Here is a 20,463-nt window from a genome sequence, read left to right on the forward strand (position 1 = left end):
ATACCCCACAAGTTCCCAAATGGTTAAAAGCCAATACTTGATCTACTGAAGAGACTGACATGGACTACGGCTAAACCCCAAAGAAAACCAGAGCAAACTCTTAATAAACTCTTGATTGAAGAATCAGATGTTTACCCCTTCTTGCAACTGATACAAGCAAAGAGAATGACTGGGGATTGTGGGTAGGGGGAGTGGTATTTAACAGCTTTTGCTGGGGTGCTCTTTGCCTCCTCCTGTTGGTCAGGAGTGATATTCCCAACAGTAATTAAGATGATCTGTGGACTCACAGTGTCATTAGAAAGAAGAATTTATTTTATTTTTAAATTGCATGCTCTGTCTGAAACCATGAACGTTTAAAGGGATACTAAACCCAAATTTTCTCTTTAATGATTCAGATAGATCTTGCAATTTTAAGCACACTTTCTAATTTACTCCAATTATCAATTTTTCTTCATTCTCTTGCCATCTTTAGTTAAAAAGCAGGAAGGTTAAGCTAAGGAGCTTTTTTGGTTTGCTTGCTTATTGGTGGCTTAAATGTAGACACCAATAAGCAAGCGCTATCCAAGGTGCTGAACCTAAAATGGACTGGCTCCTAAGCTTTACATTCCTGCTTATTAAATAAAGATAGCAAGAAAATTCATAATAAGAGTAAATTAGAAAGTATCTTAAAATCACATGCTCTATCTGAATCATAAAAGAAAAAAATTTGGGTTTAGTATCCCTTTCATTTTGACTAAAGTGTCTCTTTAAATGGGGGAGGGGGGGGGATTCAGGAGAAAATTAAATCTAATATTACAACTTGATTTACATCAATTTCAGTGGTGTATCTGCTATAATTTAGGAAAAATTACCTGATAAATTTGTTTCTTTCTTGACACGGTGAGTCCATGGATCATCATAATTACTATTGGGAATATCACTCCTGACCAGCAGGAGGCAAAGAGCACCACAGCAAAGCTGTTAAATACCACTCCCCTTACCCACAACCCCCAGTCATTCGACCAAAGGGAAAGGAGAAAGGAAGTAATATAAGGTGCAGAGGTGCCTGAGGTTTATGCAAAAATAAACTGTCTGAAAATACAGGGCGGGCCGTGGACTCACCGTGTCAAGAAAGAAACAAACACATTTATCAGGTAAGCATAAATTTCATTTTCTTTCTAATGACACGGTGAGTCCACGGATCATCATTATTACTATTGGGAATCAATACCCAAGCTAGAGGACACGGATGATTAGGGAGGGACAAGACAGTTAGCCTAAACAGAAGGCACCACTGCTAGAAAAACCGTTCTCCCAAAAACAGCCTCAGCTGAAGCAAAAGTATCAAATTTATAAAAATTTTAAAAAGTGTGTAAAGATGACCAAGTGGCAGCCTTGCAAATCTGGTCTACAGAAGCACCATTTTTGAAAGCCAAGGAAGAAGAAACAGCCCTCGTGGAGTGAGCCGTGATTTTCTCAGGAGGCTGCTAAAAAGCAGTCTCATATGCCAAGTGAATAATACTCATCAACCAACAAGAAAACGAAGTAGCCATAGCTTTCTGATCCTTACGCTTCCCAGAAAAGATAACAAATAAAGAAGACCGACGAAAATCCTTAGTCGCCTGCAAATAATATTTAAAAACACGACCTACATCAAGGTTGTGCAACAAACGTTCCTTATGAGATGAAGGATTAGGACACAAAGAAGGAACAACAATTTCTTGATTAATATTCTTATCTGAAAGAACCTTAGGAAGAAAAACTAAAGCAGTACGTAATACTACCTTATCAGAATGAAAAATAAGAAAAGGAGCTTCACACTGCAACGCTGAGAGCTCCGAAACTCATCGAGCCGAAAATATAGCAACCAAAAACAAAACCTTCCAGGATAACAACTTAATATCCAAAGAATGCATAGGCTCAAACGGAGCCTGTTGAAGAACTCTCAAAACTAAATTAAGACTCCAAGGAGGAGACAAAAACTTAAACATAGGCCGGATTCTAACCAAAGCCTGACAAAAAGACTGAATGTCTGGTACATCCGCCAGACATTTATATAACAAAATAGATAAAGCAGAAATTTGACCCTTCAGGGTACTAGCAGATAAAACCTTCTCCAGACCCTCCTGGAGAAAAGTCAAAATCCTAGGAATCCTGACAACTCCAAGAGTAGCCCTTAGATTCACACCAATGCAGATATTTACGCCATATCATGTAATAAATCTTTCTAGTCACAGGCTTACGCGTCTGAATCATAGTCTCAATAACTGACTCAGAAAAACCATGCTTAGATAGAATCAACCGTTCAATCTCCAAGCAGTCAGCTTCAGAGAAACAAGATTTGGATGAAGGAAGGGACCCTGAAGTAGAAGGTCCTTCCTCAACGGCAGACTCCAAGGTGGACAGGATGACATCTCCACCAGATCTGCATACCAGATCCTGCAAAGCCACGCTAGTGCAAAGAGAATTACCGACGCCTTATCCTGTTGAATATGAGCAATAACACGAGGAAGACTGAGGAAACACGTATGCCAGACTGAACTTCCAAGGAACTGCTAGAGCATCTATTAGAACCGCTTGAGGATCCCTTGACCTCAAACTGTACTTCAGAAGCTTGGCATTGTGACGAGATGCCATAAGATCCAACTCCGGTTGATCCCACCTGAGAATCAAACTGGAAAACACCTCCGGATGAAGCTCCCACCCCCTCAGAAAATCTGCTTCCCAGTTGTCCACCCCTGGAATGTGGATCGCAGACAGACAACAATTGTGAGCCTCCGCCCACTGAATAATCCTGGCTACTTCCTTCATTGCCAAGGAACTCAGAGTTCCTCCCCGATGATTGATGTAAGCTACAGACGTTATATTGTCCGACTGAAATCTGATAAACTGGGTTGAAGCCAACTGAGGCCAGGCCAGAAGAGCATTGAAGATTGCCCTCAGCTCTAAGACATTTATAGGAAGAACTGATTCCTCCCGAGTACACAAACCCTGAACGAACACCAGGCAGCTCCCCAACCCAACAGATTGGCATCCATGGTCACAATCACCCAGGAAGGCCTGTGAAAAAAGGCTCCCTGGGAGAGAAGATCCTGAGACAACCACCACGGAAGAGAATCTCTTGCAGCCTGATCTAGAACAATCTTTGGAGACAGATCTGTATAATCTCCATTCCACTGTCTCAGCATGCATATCTGCAGAGGTCTGAAATGGAACTGAGCAAACGGAATGATGTCCATGACTGAGACCATTAGACCAATAACCTTCATACACTGGGCCACTGACGGCTGAGGGGAGGACCGAAGAACCAGACATGAATAGAACATTTTTGACTTCCTTGCTTCTGTCAAAAAGATCTTCATTTCCAGAGAATCTTTAACAGTTCCCAAGAATACCACTCTTGTAGCCGGAATCAAGGAACTTTTTCCTAAATTCACCTTCCAACCGTGGAAGTGCAGAAAAGACAACAGCAACTCTGTGTGGGAGATTTCTAGTTGAAAAGATGGAGCCTGAACTAGAATGTCGTCCAGATAAGGAGCTACCGCAACCTCCTGCAATCTGAGAACTGCCAACAACGCACCCAGAACCTTTAAAAACACCCTGGGAACTGTTGCGATACCAAAAGGAAGAGCCACAAACTGAAAATGATGGTCTAGGAAAGCAAACCTCAGAAACTTGTGATGATCCTTGTGAATGGGAATATGCAGATATGCATCCTTTAGATCTACTGTAGTCATGAATTGACCCTCTTGAACCAGAGGAAGAATTGACCGAATATGTTTCCATCTTGAAAGACGGAACTCTGAGAAACGTGTTTACACACTTGAGATTCAGGATGGGTCTGAAAGTTGCCTCCTTTTTGGGAACGATAAACAGATTGGAATAAAAACCTAGTCCCTGCTCCTAAACTGGAACAGGAACGATCACTCCCATGTCGGGAAGATGCTGAACACAACTTAAGAATGTCTCTCTTTTTATCTGGTCTGCAGATAACCTTGATAGATGAAACCTGCCCGTGGGGGAAAATTCTTGAACTCCAGCCTGTATCCCTGGGACACAATATCTATCATCCAGGGATCTGGAACGACCCGAACCCAGGCTTGAGTGAAAAAAGACAGCCTGCCCCCCACACGATCCATTGCCGGATCAGGGGCAGACCTTCGTGCTAACTTAGAATCAGCAGCAGGCTTCTTAGATTGCTTCCCCTTGCTCCAGGACTGATTGAGTCTCCAAGAAGGCTTGGACCGATCCTGTTTGGAAGAGGAAGACTTAGCAGAGAAGTTACGAAAGAAAACAGAATTTATGTTTACCTGATAAATTACTTTCTCCAACGGTGTGTCCGGTCCACGGCGTCATCCTTACTTGTGGGATATTCCCTTCCCCAACAGGAAATGGCAAAGAGCCCAGCAAAGCTGGTCACATGATCCCTCCTAGGCTCCGCCTTCCCCAGTCATTCGACCGACGTAAAGGAGGAATATTTGCATAGGAGAAATCATATGATACCGTGGTGACTGTAGTTAAAGAAAATAAATAATCAGACCTGATTAAAAAACCAGGGCGGGCCGTGGACCGGACACACCGTTGGAGAAAGTAATTTATCAGGTAAACATAAATTCTGTTTTCTCCAACATAGGTGTGTCCGGTCCACGGCGTCATCCTTACTTGTGGGAACCAATACCAAAGCTTTAGGACACGGATGATGGGAGGGAGCAAATCAGGTCACCTAGATGGAAGGCACCACGGTTTGCAAAACCTTTCTCCCAAAAATAGCCTCAGAAGAAGCAAAAGTATCAAATTTGTAAAATTTGGTAAAAGTGTGCAGTGAAGACCAAGTCGCTGCCTTACATATCTGATCAACAGAAGCCTCGTTCTTAAAGGCCCATGTGGAAGCCACGGCCCTAGTGGAATGAGCTGTGATTCTTTCAGGAGGCTGCCGTCCGGCAGTCTCATAAGCCAATCTTATGATGCTTTTAAGCCAAAAAGATAGAGAGGTAGAAGTTGCTTTTTGACCTCTCCTTTTACCAGAATAAACAACAAACAAGGAAGATGTTTGTCTGAAATCCTTTGTAGCATCTAAATAGAATTTTAGAGCACGGACAACGTCCAAATTGTGTAACAAACGTTCCTTCTATGAAACTGGATTCGGACACAAAGAAGGTACAACTATCTCCTGGTTAATATTTTTGTTGGAAACAACCTTCGGAAGAAAACCAGGCTCAGTACGTAAAAACCACCTTATCTGCATGGACCAGATAGGGCGGAGAACACTGCAGAGCAGATAACTCAGAAACTCTTCTAGCGGAAGAAATTGCAACCTAAAACAAAACTTTCCAAGATAATAACTTAATATCTATGGAATGTAAGGGTTCAAACGGAACCCCTTGAAGAACTGAAAGAACTAGATTAAGACTCCAGGGAAGAGTCAAAGGTCTGTAAACAGGCTTGATTCTAACCAGAGCCTGAACGAACGCTTAAACGTCTGGCACAGCTGCCAGCCTTTTGTGAAGTAAAACAGATAAACCTTCTTGTAGAAAGGAAAGAATCTTAGGAATTTGTATCTTGTTCCATGGGAATCCTTTAGATTCACACCAACAGATAAATTTTTTCCATATATTATGGTAAATTTTTCTAGTTACAGGCTTTCTAGCCTGAATAAGAGTATCTATTACAGAATCTGAAAACCCACGCTTTGATAAAATCAAGCGTTCAAACTCCAAGCAGTCAGTTGGAGGAAAACCAGATTCGGATGTTCGAATGGACCCTGAATAAGAAGGTCCTGTCTCAAAGGTAGCTTCCATGGTGGAGCTGATGACACATTCACCAGGTCTGCATACCAAGTCCTGCGTGGCCACACAGGAACTATCAAGGTCACCGAAGCCCTCTCCAGATTGATCCTGGCTACCAGCCTGGGAATGAGAGGAAACGGTGGGAATACATAAGCTAGGTTGAAGATCCAAGGTGCTACTATTGTATCCAATAGAGTCGCCTTGGGATCCCTGGATTTGGACCCGTAACAAGGGACCATGAAGTTCTGACGAGAGGCCATCAGAACCAAGTCTGGAATGCCCCATAATTGAGTTATTTGGGCAAAGATTTCCAGATGGAGTTCCCACTCCCCCGGATGCTCCTCCATCGCCAGGGAACTCCTTGTTACCCCCTGATGGTTGATATATGTAACAGTCGTCATGATGACTGATTGAAACCTTATGAATTTGGCCTTTGCTAGTCGAGGCCAAGCCTTGAGAGCATTGAATATCGCTCTCAGTTCCATTATGTTTATCGGGAGAAGAGAGTCTTCCCGAAACCATAGACCCTGAGTTTTCAGGGGTTCCCAGACCGCGCCCCAGCCCACCAGACTGGCGTCGGTCGTGACAATGACCTATTCTGGTCTGCGGAAGCTCATTCCCTGTGACAGGTTGTCCAGGGTCAGCCACCAACGGAGTGAATCTCTGGTTATTTGATCTACTTGTATCGTCGGAGACAAGTCTGTATAATCCCCATTCCACTGTCTGAGCATGCCCAGGTGCAATGGTCTTAGATGAATTCGTGCAAAAGGAACTATGTCCATTGCCGCAACCATCAACCCTATTACTTCCATGGACTGCGCTATGGAAGGAAAAAGAACAGAATGAAGTACCTGACAAGAGCTTAGAAGTTTTGATTTTCTGGCCTCTGTCAGAAAAACCTTAATTTCTAAGGAAACTATTATTGTTCCCAAGAAGGGAACTCTTGTTGACGGGGACAGAGAACTTTTTTCTATGTTCACTTTCCACCTGTGAGATCTGAGAAAGGCTAGGACAATGTCCGTATGAGCCCTTGCTTTTGACAGAGACGACACTTGAATCAGGATGTCGTCCAAGTAAGGTACTACTGCAATGCCCCTTGGTCTTAGCACCGCTAGAAGGGACCCTAGTACCCTTGTGAAAATCCTTGGAGCAGTGGCTAATCCGAATGGAAGTGCCACAGGTAATGCTTGTCCAGAAAGGCGAACCTTAGGAACCGAAAATGTTCCTTTTGGATAGGAATACGTAGGTACGCATCCTTTAAGTCCACCGTGGTCATGAATTGACCTTCCTGGATGGTAGGAAGGATCGTTCGAATGGTTTCCATTTTGAATGATGAAACCCTTAGAAACTTGTTTAGAATCTTGAGATCTAAAATAGGTCTGAATGTTCCCTCTTTTTTGGGAATTATGAACAGGTTGGAGTAAAAACCCATCCCTTGTTCTCCTAATGGAACAGGATGAATCACTCCCATGCTTAACAGGTCTTCTACACAGTGTAAGAATGCCTGTTCGAAGATAATTGAGACCCGTGGAACCTTCCCCTTGGGGGTAGTTCCCTGAATTCCAGGAGATAACCTTGAGAAACTATTTCTAGCGCCCAAGGATCCTGAACATCTCTTGCCCCAGCCTGAGCAAAGAGAGAAAGTCTGCCCCCCACCAGATCCTTCCCAGATCAGGGGCCAACACTTCATGCTGTTTTGGTAGCAGTGGCAGGTGACTTGGCCTGCTTACCCTTGTTCCAGCCTTGCATCGGCCTCCAGGCTGGCTTGGTTTGAGAAGTATTACCCTCTTGCTTAGAGGGTGTAGAATTTGAGGCTGGTCCGTTTCTGCGAAAGGGACGAAAATTTGGCTTCTTTTTAGCCTTAAAAGACCTATCCAGAGGAAGGGCGTGGCCCTTTCCCCCAGTGATGTCTGAAATAATCTCTTTCAAGTCAGGGCCAAACAGTGTTTTACCCTTGAAAGGGATGTTAAGCAAAAGCGCTCTGCGCGCCACGATAGCAAACCCTGAATTATTTGTCGCTAATCTAGCTAATTGCAAAGCGGCATCTAAAATAAAAAAGAGTTAGCCAATTTAAGAGCTTGAACTCTGTCCAAAACCTCCTCGTACGAAGATTCTTTATTGAGCGACTTTTCTAGTTCTTCGAACCAGAAACACGCAGCTGTAGTGACAGGAACAATGCATGAAATTGGTTGTAGAAGGTAACCTTGCTGAACAAACATCTTTTTAAGCAAACCCTCTAACCTTTAATCCATAGGATCTTGAAAGCACAACTATCTTCTATAGGAATAGAAGTGCGTTTGTTTAGAGTAGAAACCGCCCCCTCGACCTTGGGGACTGTATGCTATAAGTCCTTTCTGGGGTCGACTATAGGAACTAATTTCTTAAATATAGGGGGAGGACAAAAGGTATGCCGGGCCTTTCCCACTCCTTATTTACTATGTCCGCCACCCGCTTGGGTATAGGAAAAACATCGGGGGGCACCGGAACCTCTAGGAACTTGTCCATCTTACCTAATTTCTCTGGAATGACCAAATTGTCACAATCATCCAGAGTAGATAATACCTCCTTAAGTAGTGCGTGGAGAAGTTGAAATTTAAATTTAAAGGTTACAATATCAGGTTCTGCTTGTTGAGAAATTTTCCCTGAATCTGAAATTTCTCCCTCAGACAAAACCTCCCTCCTGGCCCCTTCAGATAGGTGTGAGGGTATGTCAGAACAGATATCATCAGTGTCCTCTTGCTCTTCAGTGTTTAAAACAGAGCAATCACGCTTTCTCTGATAAGTAGGCATTTTGGAAAAAAATGCATGCAATAGAATTATCCATTACAGCCATTAATTGTTGTATGGTAATAAGTATTGGCGCACTAGATGTACTAGGGGCCTCTTGTGTGGGCAAAACTGGTGTAGACACAGAAGGGGATGATGCAGTACCATGCTTACTCCCCTCATTAGAGGAATCATCTTGGGCAATATCATATCTATGGCATTATTATCCCTACTTTGTTTGGACATTATGACACAAATATATCACATATATTTAAATGGGGAGACACATTGGCTTTCATACATATAGAACATCGTTATCTGATGGTTCAGACATGTTAAACAGGCTTAAACTTGTCAACAAAGCACAAAAAACGTTTTACAATAAAACCGTTACTGTCCCTTTAAATTTCAAACTGAACACACTTTATTACTGAATATGTGAAAAAGTATGAAGGAATTGTTCAAATTTCACCAAAATTTCACCACAGTAACTTAAAGCCTTAAAAGTATTGCACACCAAATTTGAAAGCTTTAACCCTTAAAATAACGGAACCGGAGCCGTTTTTACATTTAACCCCTATACAGTCCCAGGTATCTGCTTTGCTGAGACCCAACCAAGCCCAGAGGGGAATACGATACCAAATGATGCCTTCTATAAGCTTTTTCAGTGGTTCTTAGCTCCTCACACATGCATCTGCATGCCATGCTTTCCAAAAACAACTGCGCATTAGAGGCGCGAAAATGAGGCTCTGTCTATGACTAGAAAAGGCCCCCAGTGAAAAAGGTGTCCAATACAGTGCCTGCCGTTTTTATTAAAACAATCCCCAAGATTTAACAACTATTAAAAGTAATAATCTGCCAAATATACTTAGTAAAGTAATCGTTTTAGCCCAGAAAAATGTCTACCAGTTTTTTAAGCCCTAATGAAGCCCTTTATTCTTTTACTTAAACTAAGAAAATGGCTTACCGGTTCCCATAGGGAAAATGACAGCTTCCAGCATTACCGAGTCTTGTTAGAAATGTGTCATACCTCAAGCAGCAAAAGTCTGCTCACTGTTTCCCCCAACTGAAGTTAATTCCTCTCAACAGTCCTGTGTGGAAACAGCCATCGATTTTAGTAACGGTTGCTAAAATCATTTTCCTCTTACAAACAGAAATCTTCATCTCTTTCCTGTTTCAGAGTAAATAGTACATACCAGCACTATTTTAAAATAACAAACTCTTGATTGAAGAATAAAAAACAGAATTTATGTTTACCTGATAAATTACTTTCTCCAACGGTGTGTCCGGTCCACGGCGTCATCCTTACTTGTGGGATATTCTCCTCCCCAACAGGAAATGGCAAAGAGCCCAGCAAAGCTGGTCACATGATCCCTCCTAGGCTCCGCCTACCCCAGTCATTCGACCGACGTTAAGGAGGAATATTTGCATAGGAGAAACCATATGGTACCGTGGTGACTGTAGTTAAAGAAAATAAATTATCAGACCTGATTAAAAAAACCAGGGCGGGCCGTGGACCGGACACACCGTTGGAGAAAGTAATTTATCAGGTAAACATAAATTCTGTTTTCTCCAACATAGGTGTGTCCGGTCCACGGCGTCATCCTTACTTGTGGGAACCAATACCAAAGCTTTAGGACACGGATGAAGGGAGGGAGCAAATCAGGTCACCTAAATGGAAGGCACCACGGCTTGCAAAACCTTTCTCCCAAAAATAGCCTCAGAAGAAGCAAAAGTATCAAACTTGTAAAATTTGGTAAAAGTGTGCAGTGAAGACCAAGTCGCTGCCCTACATATCTGATCAACAGAAGCCTCGTTCTTGAAGGCCCATGTGGAAGCCACAGCCCTAGTGGAATGAGCTGTGATTCTTTCGGGAGGCTGCCGTCCGGCAGTCTCGTAAGCCAATCTGATGATGCTTTTAATCCAAAAAGAGAGAGAGGTAGAAGTTGCTTTTTGACCTCTCCTTTTACCAGAATAAACAACAAACAAGGAAGATGTTTGTCTAAAATCCTTTGTAGCATCTAAATAGAATTTTAGAGCGCGAACAACATCCAAATTGTGCAACAAACGTTCCTTCTTTGAAACTGGTTTCGGACACAGAGAAGGTACGATAATCTCCTGGTTAATGTTTTTGTTAGAAACAACTTTTGGAAGAAAACCAGGTTTAGTACGTAAAACCACCTTATCTGCATGGAACACCAGATAAGGAGGAGAACACTGCAGAGCAGATAATTCTGAAACTCTTCTAGCAGAAGAGATTGCAACTAAAAACAAAACTTTCCAAGATAATAACTTAATATCAACGGAATGTAAGGGTTCAAACGGAACCCCCTGAAGAACTGAAAGAACTAAATTGAGACTCCAAGGAGGAGTCAAAGGTTTGTAAACAGGCTTAATTCTAACCAGAGCCTGAACAAAGGCTTGAACATCTGGCACAGCTGCCAGCTTTTTGTGAAGTAACACAGACAAGGCAGAAATCTGTCCCTTCAGGGAACTTGCAGATAATCCTTTTTCCAATCCTTCTTGAAGGAAGGATAGAATCTTAGGAATCTTAACCTTGTCCCAAGGGAATCCTTTAGATTCACACCAACAGATATATTTTTTCCAAATTTTGTGGTAAATCTTTCTAGTTACAGGCTTTCTGGCCTGAACAAGAGTATCGATAACAGAATCTGAGAACCCTCGCTTCGATAAGATCAAGCGTTCAATCTCCAAGCAGTCAGCTGGAGTGAAACCAGGTTCGGATGTTCGAACGGACCCTGAACAAGAAGGTCTCGTCTCAAAGGTAGCTTCCAAGGTGGAGCCGATGACATATTCACCAGATCTGCATACCAAGTCCTGCGTGGCCACGCAGGAGCTATCAAGATCACCGACGCCCTCTCCTGATTGATCCTGGCTACCAGCCTGGGGATGAGAGGGAACGGCGGGAACACATAAGCTAGTTTGAAGGTCCAAGGTGCTACTAGTGCATCCACTAGAGCCGCCTTGGGATCCCTGGATCTGGACCCGTAGCAAGGAACTTTGAAGTTCTGACGAGAGGCCATCAGATCCATGTCTGGAATGCCCCACAGCTGAGTGACTTGGGCAAAGATTTCCGGATGGAGTTCCCACTCCCCCGGATGCAATGTCTGACGACTCAGAAAATCCGCTTCCCAATTTTCCACTCCTGGGATGTGGATAGCGGACAGGTGGCAGGAGTGAGACTCCGCCCATAGAATGATTTTGGTCACTTCTTCCATCGCTAGGGAACTCCTTGTTCCCCCCTGATGGTTGATGTACGCAACAGTTGTCATGTTGTCTGATTGAAACCGTATGAACTTGGCCCTCGCAAGCTGAGGCCAAGCCTTGAGAGCATTGAATATCGCTCTCAGTTCCAGAATATTTATCGGTAGAAGAGATTCTTCCCGAGACCAAAGACCCTGAGCTTTCAGGGATCCCCAGACCGCGCCCCAGCCCATCAGACTGGCGTCGGTCGTGACAATGACCCACTCTGGTCTGCGGAATGTCATCCCTCGTGACAGGTTGTCCAGGGACAGCCACCAACGGAGTGAGTCTCTGGTCCTCTGATTCACTTGTATCTTCGGAGACAAGTCTGTATAATCCCCATTCCACTGACTGAGCATGCACAGTTGTAATGGTCTTAGATGAATGCGCGCAAAAGGAACTATGTCCATAGCCGCTACCATCAACCCGATCACTTCCATGCACTGAGCTATGGAAGGAAGAGGAACGGAATGAAGTATCCGACAAGAGTCTAGAAGCTTTGTTTTTCTGGCCTCTGTCAGAAATATCCTCATTTCTAAGGAGTCTATTATTGTTCCCAAGAAGGGAACCCTTGTTGACGGAGATAGAGAACTCTTTTCCACGTTCACTTTCCATCCGTGAGATCTGAGAAAGGCCAGGACGATGTCCGTGTGAGCCTTTGCTTGAGGAAGGGACGACGCTTGAATCAGAATGTCGTCCAAGTAAGGTACTACAGCAATGCCCCTTGGTCTTAGCACAGCTAGAAGGGACCCTAGTACCTTTGTGAAAATCCTTGGAGCAGTGGCTAATCCGAAAGGAAGCGCCACGAACTGGTAATGCTTGTCCAGGAATGCGAACCTTAGGAACCGATGATGTTCCTTGTGGATAGGAATATGTAGATACGCATCCTTTAAATCCACCGTGGTCATGAATTGACCTTCCTGGATGGAAGGAAGAATAGTTCGAATGGTTTCCATCTTGAACGATGGAACCTTGAGAAACTTGTTTAAGATCTTGAGATCTAAGATTGGTCTGAACGTTCCCTCTTTTTTGGGAACTATGAACAGATTGGAGTAGAACCCCATCCCTTGTTCTCTTAATGGAACAGGATGAATCACTCCCATTTTTAACAGGTCTTCTACACAATGTAAGAATGCCTGTCTTTTTATGTGGTCTGAAGACAACTGAGACCTGTGGAACCTCCCCCTTGGGGGAAGTCCCTTGAATTCCAGAAGATAACCTTGGGAGACTATTTCTAGTGCCCAAGGATCCAGAACATCTCTTGCCCAAGCCTGAGCGAAGAGAGAGAGTCTGCCCCCCACCAGATCCGGTCCCGGATCGGGGGCCAACATTTCATGCAGTCTTGGTAGCAGTGGCAGGTTTCTTGGCCTGCTTTCCCTTGTTCCAGCCTTGCATTGGTCTCCAAGCTGGCTTGGCTTGAGAAGTATTACCCTCTTGCTTAGAGGACGTAGCACCTCGGGCTGGTCCGTTTCTACGAAAGGGACGAAAATTAGGTTTATTTTTTGCCTTGAAAGGCCGATCCTGAGGAAGGGCGTGGCCCTTACCCCCAGTGATATCAGAGATAATCTCTTTCAAGTCAGGGCCAAACAGCGTTTTCCCCTTGAAAGGAATGTTAAGTAGCTTGTTCTTGGAAGACGCATCAGCCGACCAAGATTTCAACCAAAGCGCTCTGCGCGCCACAATAGCAAACCCAGAATTCTTAGCCGCTAACCTAGCCAATTGCAAAGTGGCGTCTAGGGTGAAAGAATTAGCCAATATGAGAGCATTGATTCTGTCCATAATCTCCTCATAAGGAGGAGAATCACTATCGACCGCCTTTATCAGCTCATCGAACCAGAAACATGCGGCTGTAGCGACAGGGACAATGCATGCAATTGGTTGTAGAAGGTAACCCTGCTGAACAAACATCTTTTTAAGCAAACCTTCTAATTTTTTATCCATAGGATCTTTGAAAGCACAACTATCCTCTATGGGTATAGTGGTGCGTTTGTTTAAAGTGGAAACCGCTCCCTCGACCTTGGGGACTGTCTGCCATAAGTCCTTTCTGGGGTCGACCAAAGGAAACAATTTTTTAAATATGGGGGGAGGGACGAAAGGAATACCGGGCCTTTCCCATTCTTTATTAACAATGTCCGCCACCCGCTTGGGTATAGGAAAAGCTTCTGGGAGCCCCGGCACCTCTAGGAACTTGTCCATTTTACATAGCTTCTCTGGGATGACCAACTTGTCACAATCATCCAGAGTGGATAATACCTCCTTGAGCAGAATGCGGAGATGTTCCAACTTAAATTTAAATGCAATCACATCAAGTTCAGCCTGTTGAGAAATGTTCCCTGAATCAGTAATTTCTCCCTCAGACAAAACCTCCCTGGCCCCATCAGACTGGGTTAGGGGCCCTTCAGAGATATTAGTATCAGCGTTGCCATGCTCTTCAGTATCTAAAACAGAGCAGCCGCGCTTACGCTGACAAGTGTTCATTCTGGCTAAAATGTTTTTGACAGAATTATCCATTACAGCCGTTAATTGTTGCATAGTAAGGAGTATTGGCGCGCTAGATGTACTAGGGGCCTCCTGAGTGGGCAAGACTCGTGTAGACGAAGGAGGGAATGATGCAGTACCATGCTTACTCCCCTCACTTGAGGAATCATCTTGGGCATCATTGTCATTATCACATAAATCACATTTATTTAAATGAATAGGAATTCTGGCTTCCCCACATTCAGAACACAGTCTATCTGGTAGTTCAGACATGTTAAACAGGCATAAACTTGATAACAAAGTACAAAAACGTTTTAAAATAAAACCGTTACTGTCACTTTAAATTTTAAACTGAACACACTTTATTACTGCAATTGCGAAAAAACATGAAGGAATTGTACAAAATTCACCAAATTTTCACCACAGTGTCTTAAAGCCTTAAAAGTATTGCACACCAAATTTGGAAGCTTTAACCCTTAAAATAACGGAACCGGAGCCGTTTTAAACTTTAACCCCTTTACAGTCCCTGGTATCTGCTTTGCTGAGACCCAACCAAGCCCAAAGGGGAATACGATACCAAATGATGCCTTCAGAAAGTCTTTTCTAAGTATCAGAGCTCCTCACACATGCGACTGCATGCCATGCCTCTCAAAAACAAGTGCGCCACACCGGCGCGAAAATGAGGCTCTGCTTATGCTTTGGGAAAGTCCCTAAGTAATAAGGTGTCTAATACAGTGCCTGCCGATATTCTTATATCAAAATACCCAGATAAAATGATTCCTCAAGGCTAAATATGTGTTAATAATGAATCGATTTAGCCCAGAAAAGTCTACAGTCTTAATAAGCCCTTGTGAAGCCCTTATTTATGATCGTAATAAACATGGCTTACCGGATCCCATAGGGAAAATGACAGCTTCCAGCATTACATCGTCTTGTTAGAATGTGTCATACCTCAAGCAGCAAGAGACTGCATACTGTTCCCCCAACTGAAGTTAGTAGCTCTCAACAGTCCTGTGTGGAACAGCCATGGATTTTAGTTACGGTTGCTAAAATCATTTTCCTCATACAAACAGAAATCTTCATCTCTTTTCTGTTTCTGAGTAAATAGTACATACCAGCACTATTTCAAAATAACAAACTCTTGATTGAATAATAAAAACTACAGTTAAACACTAAAAAACTCTAAGCCATCTCCGTGGAGATGTTGCCTGTACAACGGCAAAGAGAATGACTGGGGTAGGCGGAGCCTAGGAGGGATCATGTGACCAGCTTTGCTGGGCTCTTTGCCATTTCCTGTTGGGGAGGAGAATATCCCACAAGTAAGGATGACGCCGTGGACCGGACACACCTATGTTGGAGAAACTACATTTAAACACCAAAAAACTCTAAGCCATCTCCGTGGAGATGTTGCCTGTACAACGGCAAAGAGAATGACTGGGGAAGGCGGAGCCTAGGAGGGATCATGTGACCAGCTTTGCTGGGCTCTTTGCCATTTCCTGTTGGGGAAGAGAATATCCCACAAGTAAGGATGACGCCGTGGACCGGACACACCTATGTTGGAGAAACGAAAATTACTCCGACAATCTTTCTGCTAATTTCTCTTGTCCTGGGGAAGAGAATGCCCCTTCCCACTAGTAATATCAGAAATAATTTCAGCCAAACCAGGCCCAAACAATGTCTTCCCTTTGTAAGGAATCGATAAAAGCTTATATTTGGATGATACATCTGCAGACCAGGACTTTAACCATAAAGCCCTGCGTGCCAAAACAGCAAAGCCAGAAATCTTTGCTCCCAACTTGACGACTTGCAAAGAAGCGTCCGCAATAACAAAATTGGCCAATTTTAAAGCCTTAATTCTATCCTGAATTTCCTCCAGAGAAGTCTCCTGTAGAATAGAATCAGACAACACATCAAACCAATAATCAGCCGCACTGTTAATCATAGCAATACACGCAGCAGGCTGCCATTGGAACCCCTGGTGAACATAAATCCTCTTAAGCAAAGCCTCCAACTTCTTATCCATGGGATCTTTAAAAGAACAACTATCCTCAATAGGAATAGTGGTCCTCTTAGCCAAAGTGGAAATAGCTCCCTCTACCTTAGGAACTGTCTGCCAAGATCCTTAATAGAATCCGCAATAGGAAACATCTTCCTAAAAATAGGAGAAGGGGAAAAAGGAATTCCAGGCATCTCCCATTCCCGAGAAATAATCTCTAAAACCCGATCCGGAAAAGTAAATACTTCCGCCATAGAGGGAACCTCAAAAAACTTATTAAGCTTACTAGCCTTCTTAGGAGTAAATATGACCATTGAATCAGTCATTCAAGGGAGCTAAAACCTCTCTAAGTAACAAACAGAGGTACTCCAGCTTAAATCTGAAAGAAACCACTTCAGAATCAGCAGAAGGAATTACACTATCAGAGTCTGAAATTTCACCTTCAGACGCTACTGAAGAATCTTCTTCCTTAGACTTACAGGAACAAACATGTGACATAACTCCAACAGAGTCAGAACCCGTAAACTTCCTTTTGCGCTTCCCCTGCAAAGCAGGAAAAGCAGACAAAGCCTCAGATACAGCAGTGGATATGTGCGTAGCCATATCCTGCAATGAAAAACCAACAAGAGACGAGACGCAGGGCACCGCATGAGAAGATTGAGATTGGGATCATTGAGGAGAAAGCTGCGGAACAGCTTGAACAGGAGACTCCTGAACAACATTCTCCTTAGAAAATGAAGGCTCTGAATCAAAAAGTCTATCCCTATATTGTAATGTTCTCTCTATACATGAGGAACAGAAAGGGATAAGTGGCTCCACATTAGCATCAAGGCAAAAAGTGCAAGTAATATCTTGCAAATCCTCTTGATCCATCTTAACACAAAATAAAAAAATCAGGAAATCCAAAAATTCAGAAAACTGTAGCAGCAGAAAAAATAAAAAAAACAATTTAAACGTTCCCGTCCCTTTAAGAAACGAAACATTAAACAAATCACACAGAAATTATAGAATAGAATATAAAAATTGACCCCTGCAGCACCTATGCACCTCAACAAGCCTTGCTGAGGTGCTTACCTGACCTCCCATGGACTAGAGTAATACCAACGAAGCAGAGACGAGCCGGACTCTCCCACTCTTACTACCCGCTCCCCAGACTGACCGCACATACACCAGCACCGGAACCGACAGGAAAACCAACAAACACAAACTTCCTTCCCCTGCTTCCTAAAAAAGCGTGCAAAACTCTCACCACCGAAGCTCCGCCCATTGTGGGCATATGCAAACACCTCCCAGCTGACATTACTAACAAACAGTCGCCGGGAGGCTAAAGAATGCCAAATTAACCATGTAGCAGACTACGGCTGCAACACAACACAGCCACTCAAAAATTAAAAAAAAAAAATATGTAATGAGCCATATAAGGAGTGTAAAAAAACACTCCCAAACAGAGCCATAAACATACAGTCCCTCTTCACAATGCCCCATAAAACTGCCACCATGAAAAAAACCTGCACAAACAGATTCACAATCCCAAAAGTCATCCCGATAACTGCCATTTTTTTCTGAACACCCTCAGAAAAATAAAAAAACAGCACTTACCTCCATAATAATCTTCCTAGCAGAAAGGCAGGTCAATAGGTTTGAAAGATTTCCTTCCTAACATGGACCTGTGGATACAGAAAGAAAAAGACTAAGTAAACCTACATATTCTTTTTACCAAAAGGGCAGTTCATAACCTGGGAGGCACAGAAGGGATTATACACCCCCAGTTTCCAAAAGCTTAAAAGCTACCACTGCTCTACTGAAGAGACTGAAGTGGATTACAGCTAAACCCCAGAAAAATCAGAACAAACTTTAAACTGTTTAAAAATAAACTCATGATTGAAGAATCAGACACCTAACTGTACCCTTCCTTGTAACTGAAACAAGCAAAGAGAATAACTGGGGGTTGTGGGTAAGGGGAGTGGTATTTAACAGCTTTGCTGTGGTGCTCTTTGCCTCCTCCTGCTGGTCATGAGTGATATTCCGAATAGTAATTATGATGATCCGTGGACTCACCGTGTCATTATAAAGAAATTTGTTTATTATGTTTTTCATTTTTTTGGCATCCAGTGGTTGAAACTTTTGGGAAGATTAGACAAAGTCACAGTGAATATTTGTTACAGATACAGAGAGCTTGGAGATTGTGCTACTAATATTTTGTTGGTTGCTAATAACGGAAAAGTACACAGGGAACAAACAATGTTTTGAGCTACAAAACGACAGAGCTACCAATACTTTTGTAAACACTCTTGGAGCTGTAGCCTGAACCGCTTGGGACTCGCAAAGCACTACTGGTCGAGAACGGAGACTGACGGTGAGACAATCAGCAGTGCTAGTCACACAACTCTGATATCGAACTAGCGCTGTTGATTGGATCAGCGTCGGGCTTCCGCTCCTGCGGGTCCCGAACAGTACTTCTACTGTGTGTTTAGAGCATATCATTTTCAGAGTATAATGGATTTTATATTACAAACTCATGTTCCTTTAAATGGTTTAGTTCCTCCGTATCTTTGCCTATTTTCATCCTCTCCCATCCTCACTGCTTTATCGTCTCTTTCTTAAATCAATTTTTATAATTCCTTTGCATATGTCTTAAAGAAAATTGGAAGAAAAGATTAATGGAGTGCATAGGATTTCTTGAGATATTTCTTAAGCCAAGAATTATTAGAATCTTTTACTGATGCAAAATACTACTACACTTTTTATTACAGTTGTATTTATACACTGGTGTACATAGATAAAGCTGTAGAACAAAACCAATATGTACACCACGTCCTTTAATACTCAAATTGCAGGAGCAGAAAAGGTTAAAAACCTGCTACATAATTACTAAGTCAAACATTTGAACAATAGATTAATCATACAAAATGGAATACAAAATACAACAGCTATGTAAGACTGCCTATTAAAAACATCTTTGACAAAGGCGGCGTGTGTCCCTTTTGAGACTCACCTCCAAGAGGAAACACAAATACAAAAGATGGCATGCAAGATGTAAAAGTCAAGTATCCTTAGGAGGAGGCATGGAAAGAAAGGAGCAGCAAAATAAAGGTACTTGTACATTTAGCTGTGAAGTAAAGAGAAACTTCACCAATTAATTTACTTCCTTTAAATATGCACTTCAACTCATCCATATTTAATGTAATCAGATTTTTTTTTAAATAGCATCTAATTCTTACTTTTTTTTAAAAAAGAGAAAAAATAAAATTATTTATATAAATATGAATATTTACCTGCACAACCTTCCTCCATCAGATGATATGTACACACATCTGTCCGAGAGATTTGTCGAAATAGACACAAATTCATTGATATACCCCGCTCTTCTCATTAAACGAAATGTGTTCACTAGCTTTTTATGATCTCGAATAACACCAAGAATGTTACCTTAAAAAAAATGTATAAAATATCAACATTATATACTGTACATACATATATATTCTTCTCAAAAAAATTATATATATATATATATACATACACACACATACCTATGTGAGCTTAACAGTGAAGAAGTTGAAAAATAAGTGTGTGTGTGTGTGTGTGTGTATATATATATGTGTGTGTGTAACGTCGCATATGTTTGCTGCTTGACAATAACTTTTTTCCTTACATATATATATGTGTGTGTATAATATCTTGTGATTTGTATTCTTTTTCTTTAGGGAACATAAAAAGATATCAAAAACATTTTGAGATTATATATATATATATATATATATATATATATATGCACACACACATATATACTGTATATATATATATATATATAACATAATTTATGTAAGAACTTACCTGATAAATTCATTTCTTTCATATTAGCAAGAGTCCATGAGCTAGTGACGTATGGGATATACATTCCTACCAGGAGGGGCAAAGTTTCCCAAACCTCAAAATGCCTATAAATACACCCCTCACCACACCCACAAATCAGTTTAACGAATAGCCAAGAAGTGGGGTGATAAGAAAAAAGTGCGAAAGCATAAAAAATAAGGAATTGGAATAATTGTGCTTTATACAAAAAAATCATAACCACCACAAAAAAGGGTGGGCCTCATGGACTCTTGCTAATATGAAAGAAATGAATTTATCAGGTAAGTTCTTACATAAATTATGTTTTCTTTCATGTAATTAGCAAGAGTCCATGAGCTAGTG

The 20,463-nt window shown here is 42.2% G+C and overlaps 1 protein-coding gene across 1 annotated transcript in view; it reads right to left on the reverse strand.

The window, feature by feature from the left end:
- The window catches only part of POLR3B (RNA polymerase III subunit B), a 791,018-nt gene that overhangs the window by 279,446 nt on the left and 491,109 nt on the right, over nucleotides 1-20,463 (reverse strand). The window contains exon 14 of the mRNA XM_053719663.1: nucleotides 19,545-19,698. Coding sequence (XP_053575638.1) covers nucleotides 19,545-19,698 — 154 coding nt within the window. The remainder of the gene's footprint in view (nucleotides 1-19,544; nucleotides 19,699-20,463) is intronic.

Source organism: Bombina bombina, chromosome 6 (genome assembly GCF_027579735.1).
Source record: "Bombina bombina isolate aBomBom1 chromosome 6, aBomBom1.pri, whole genome shotgun sequence".
Classification (NCBI taxonomy): domain Eukaryota; kingdom Metazoa; phylum Chordata; class Amphibia; order Anura; family Bombinatoridae; genus Bombina; species Bombina bombina.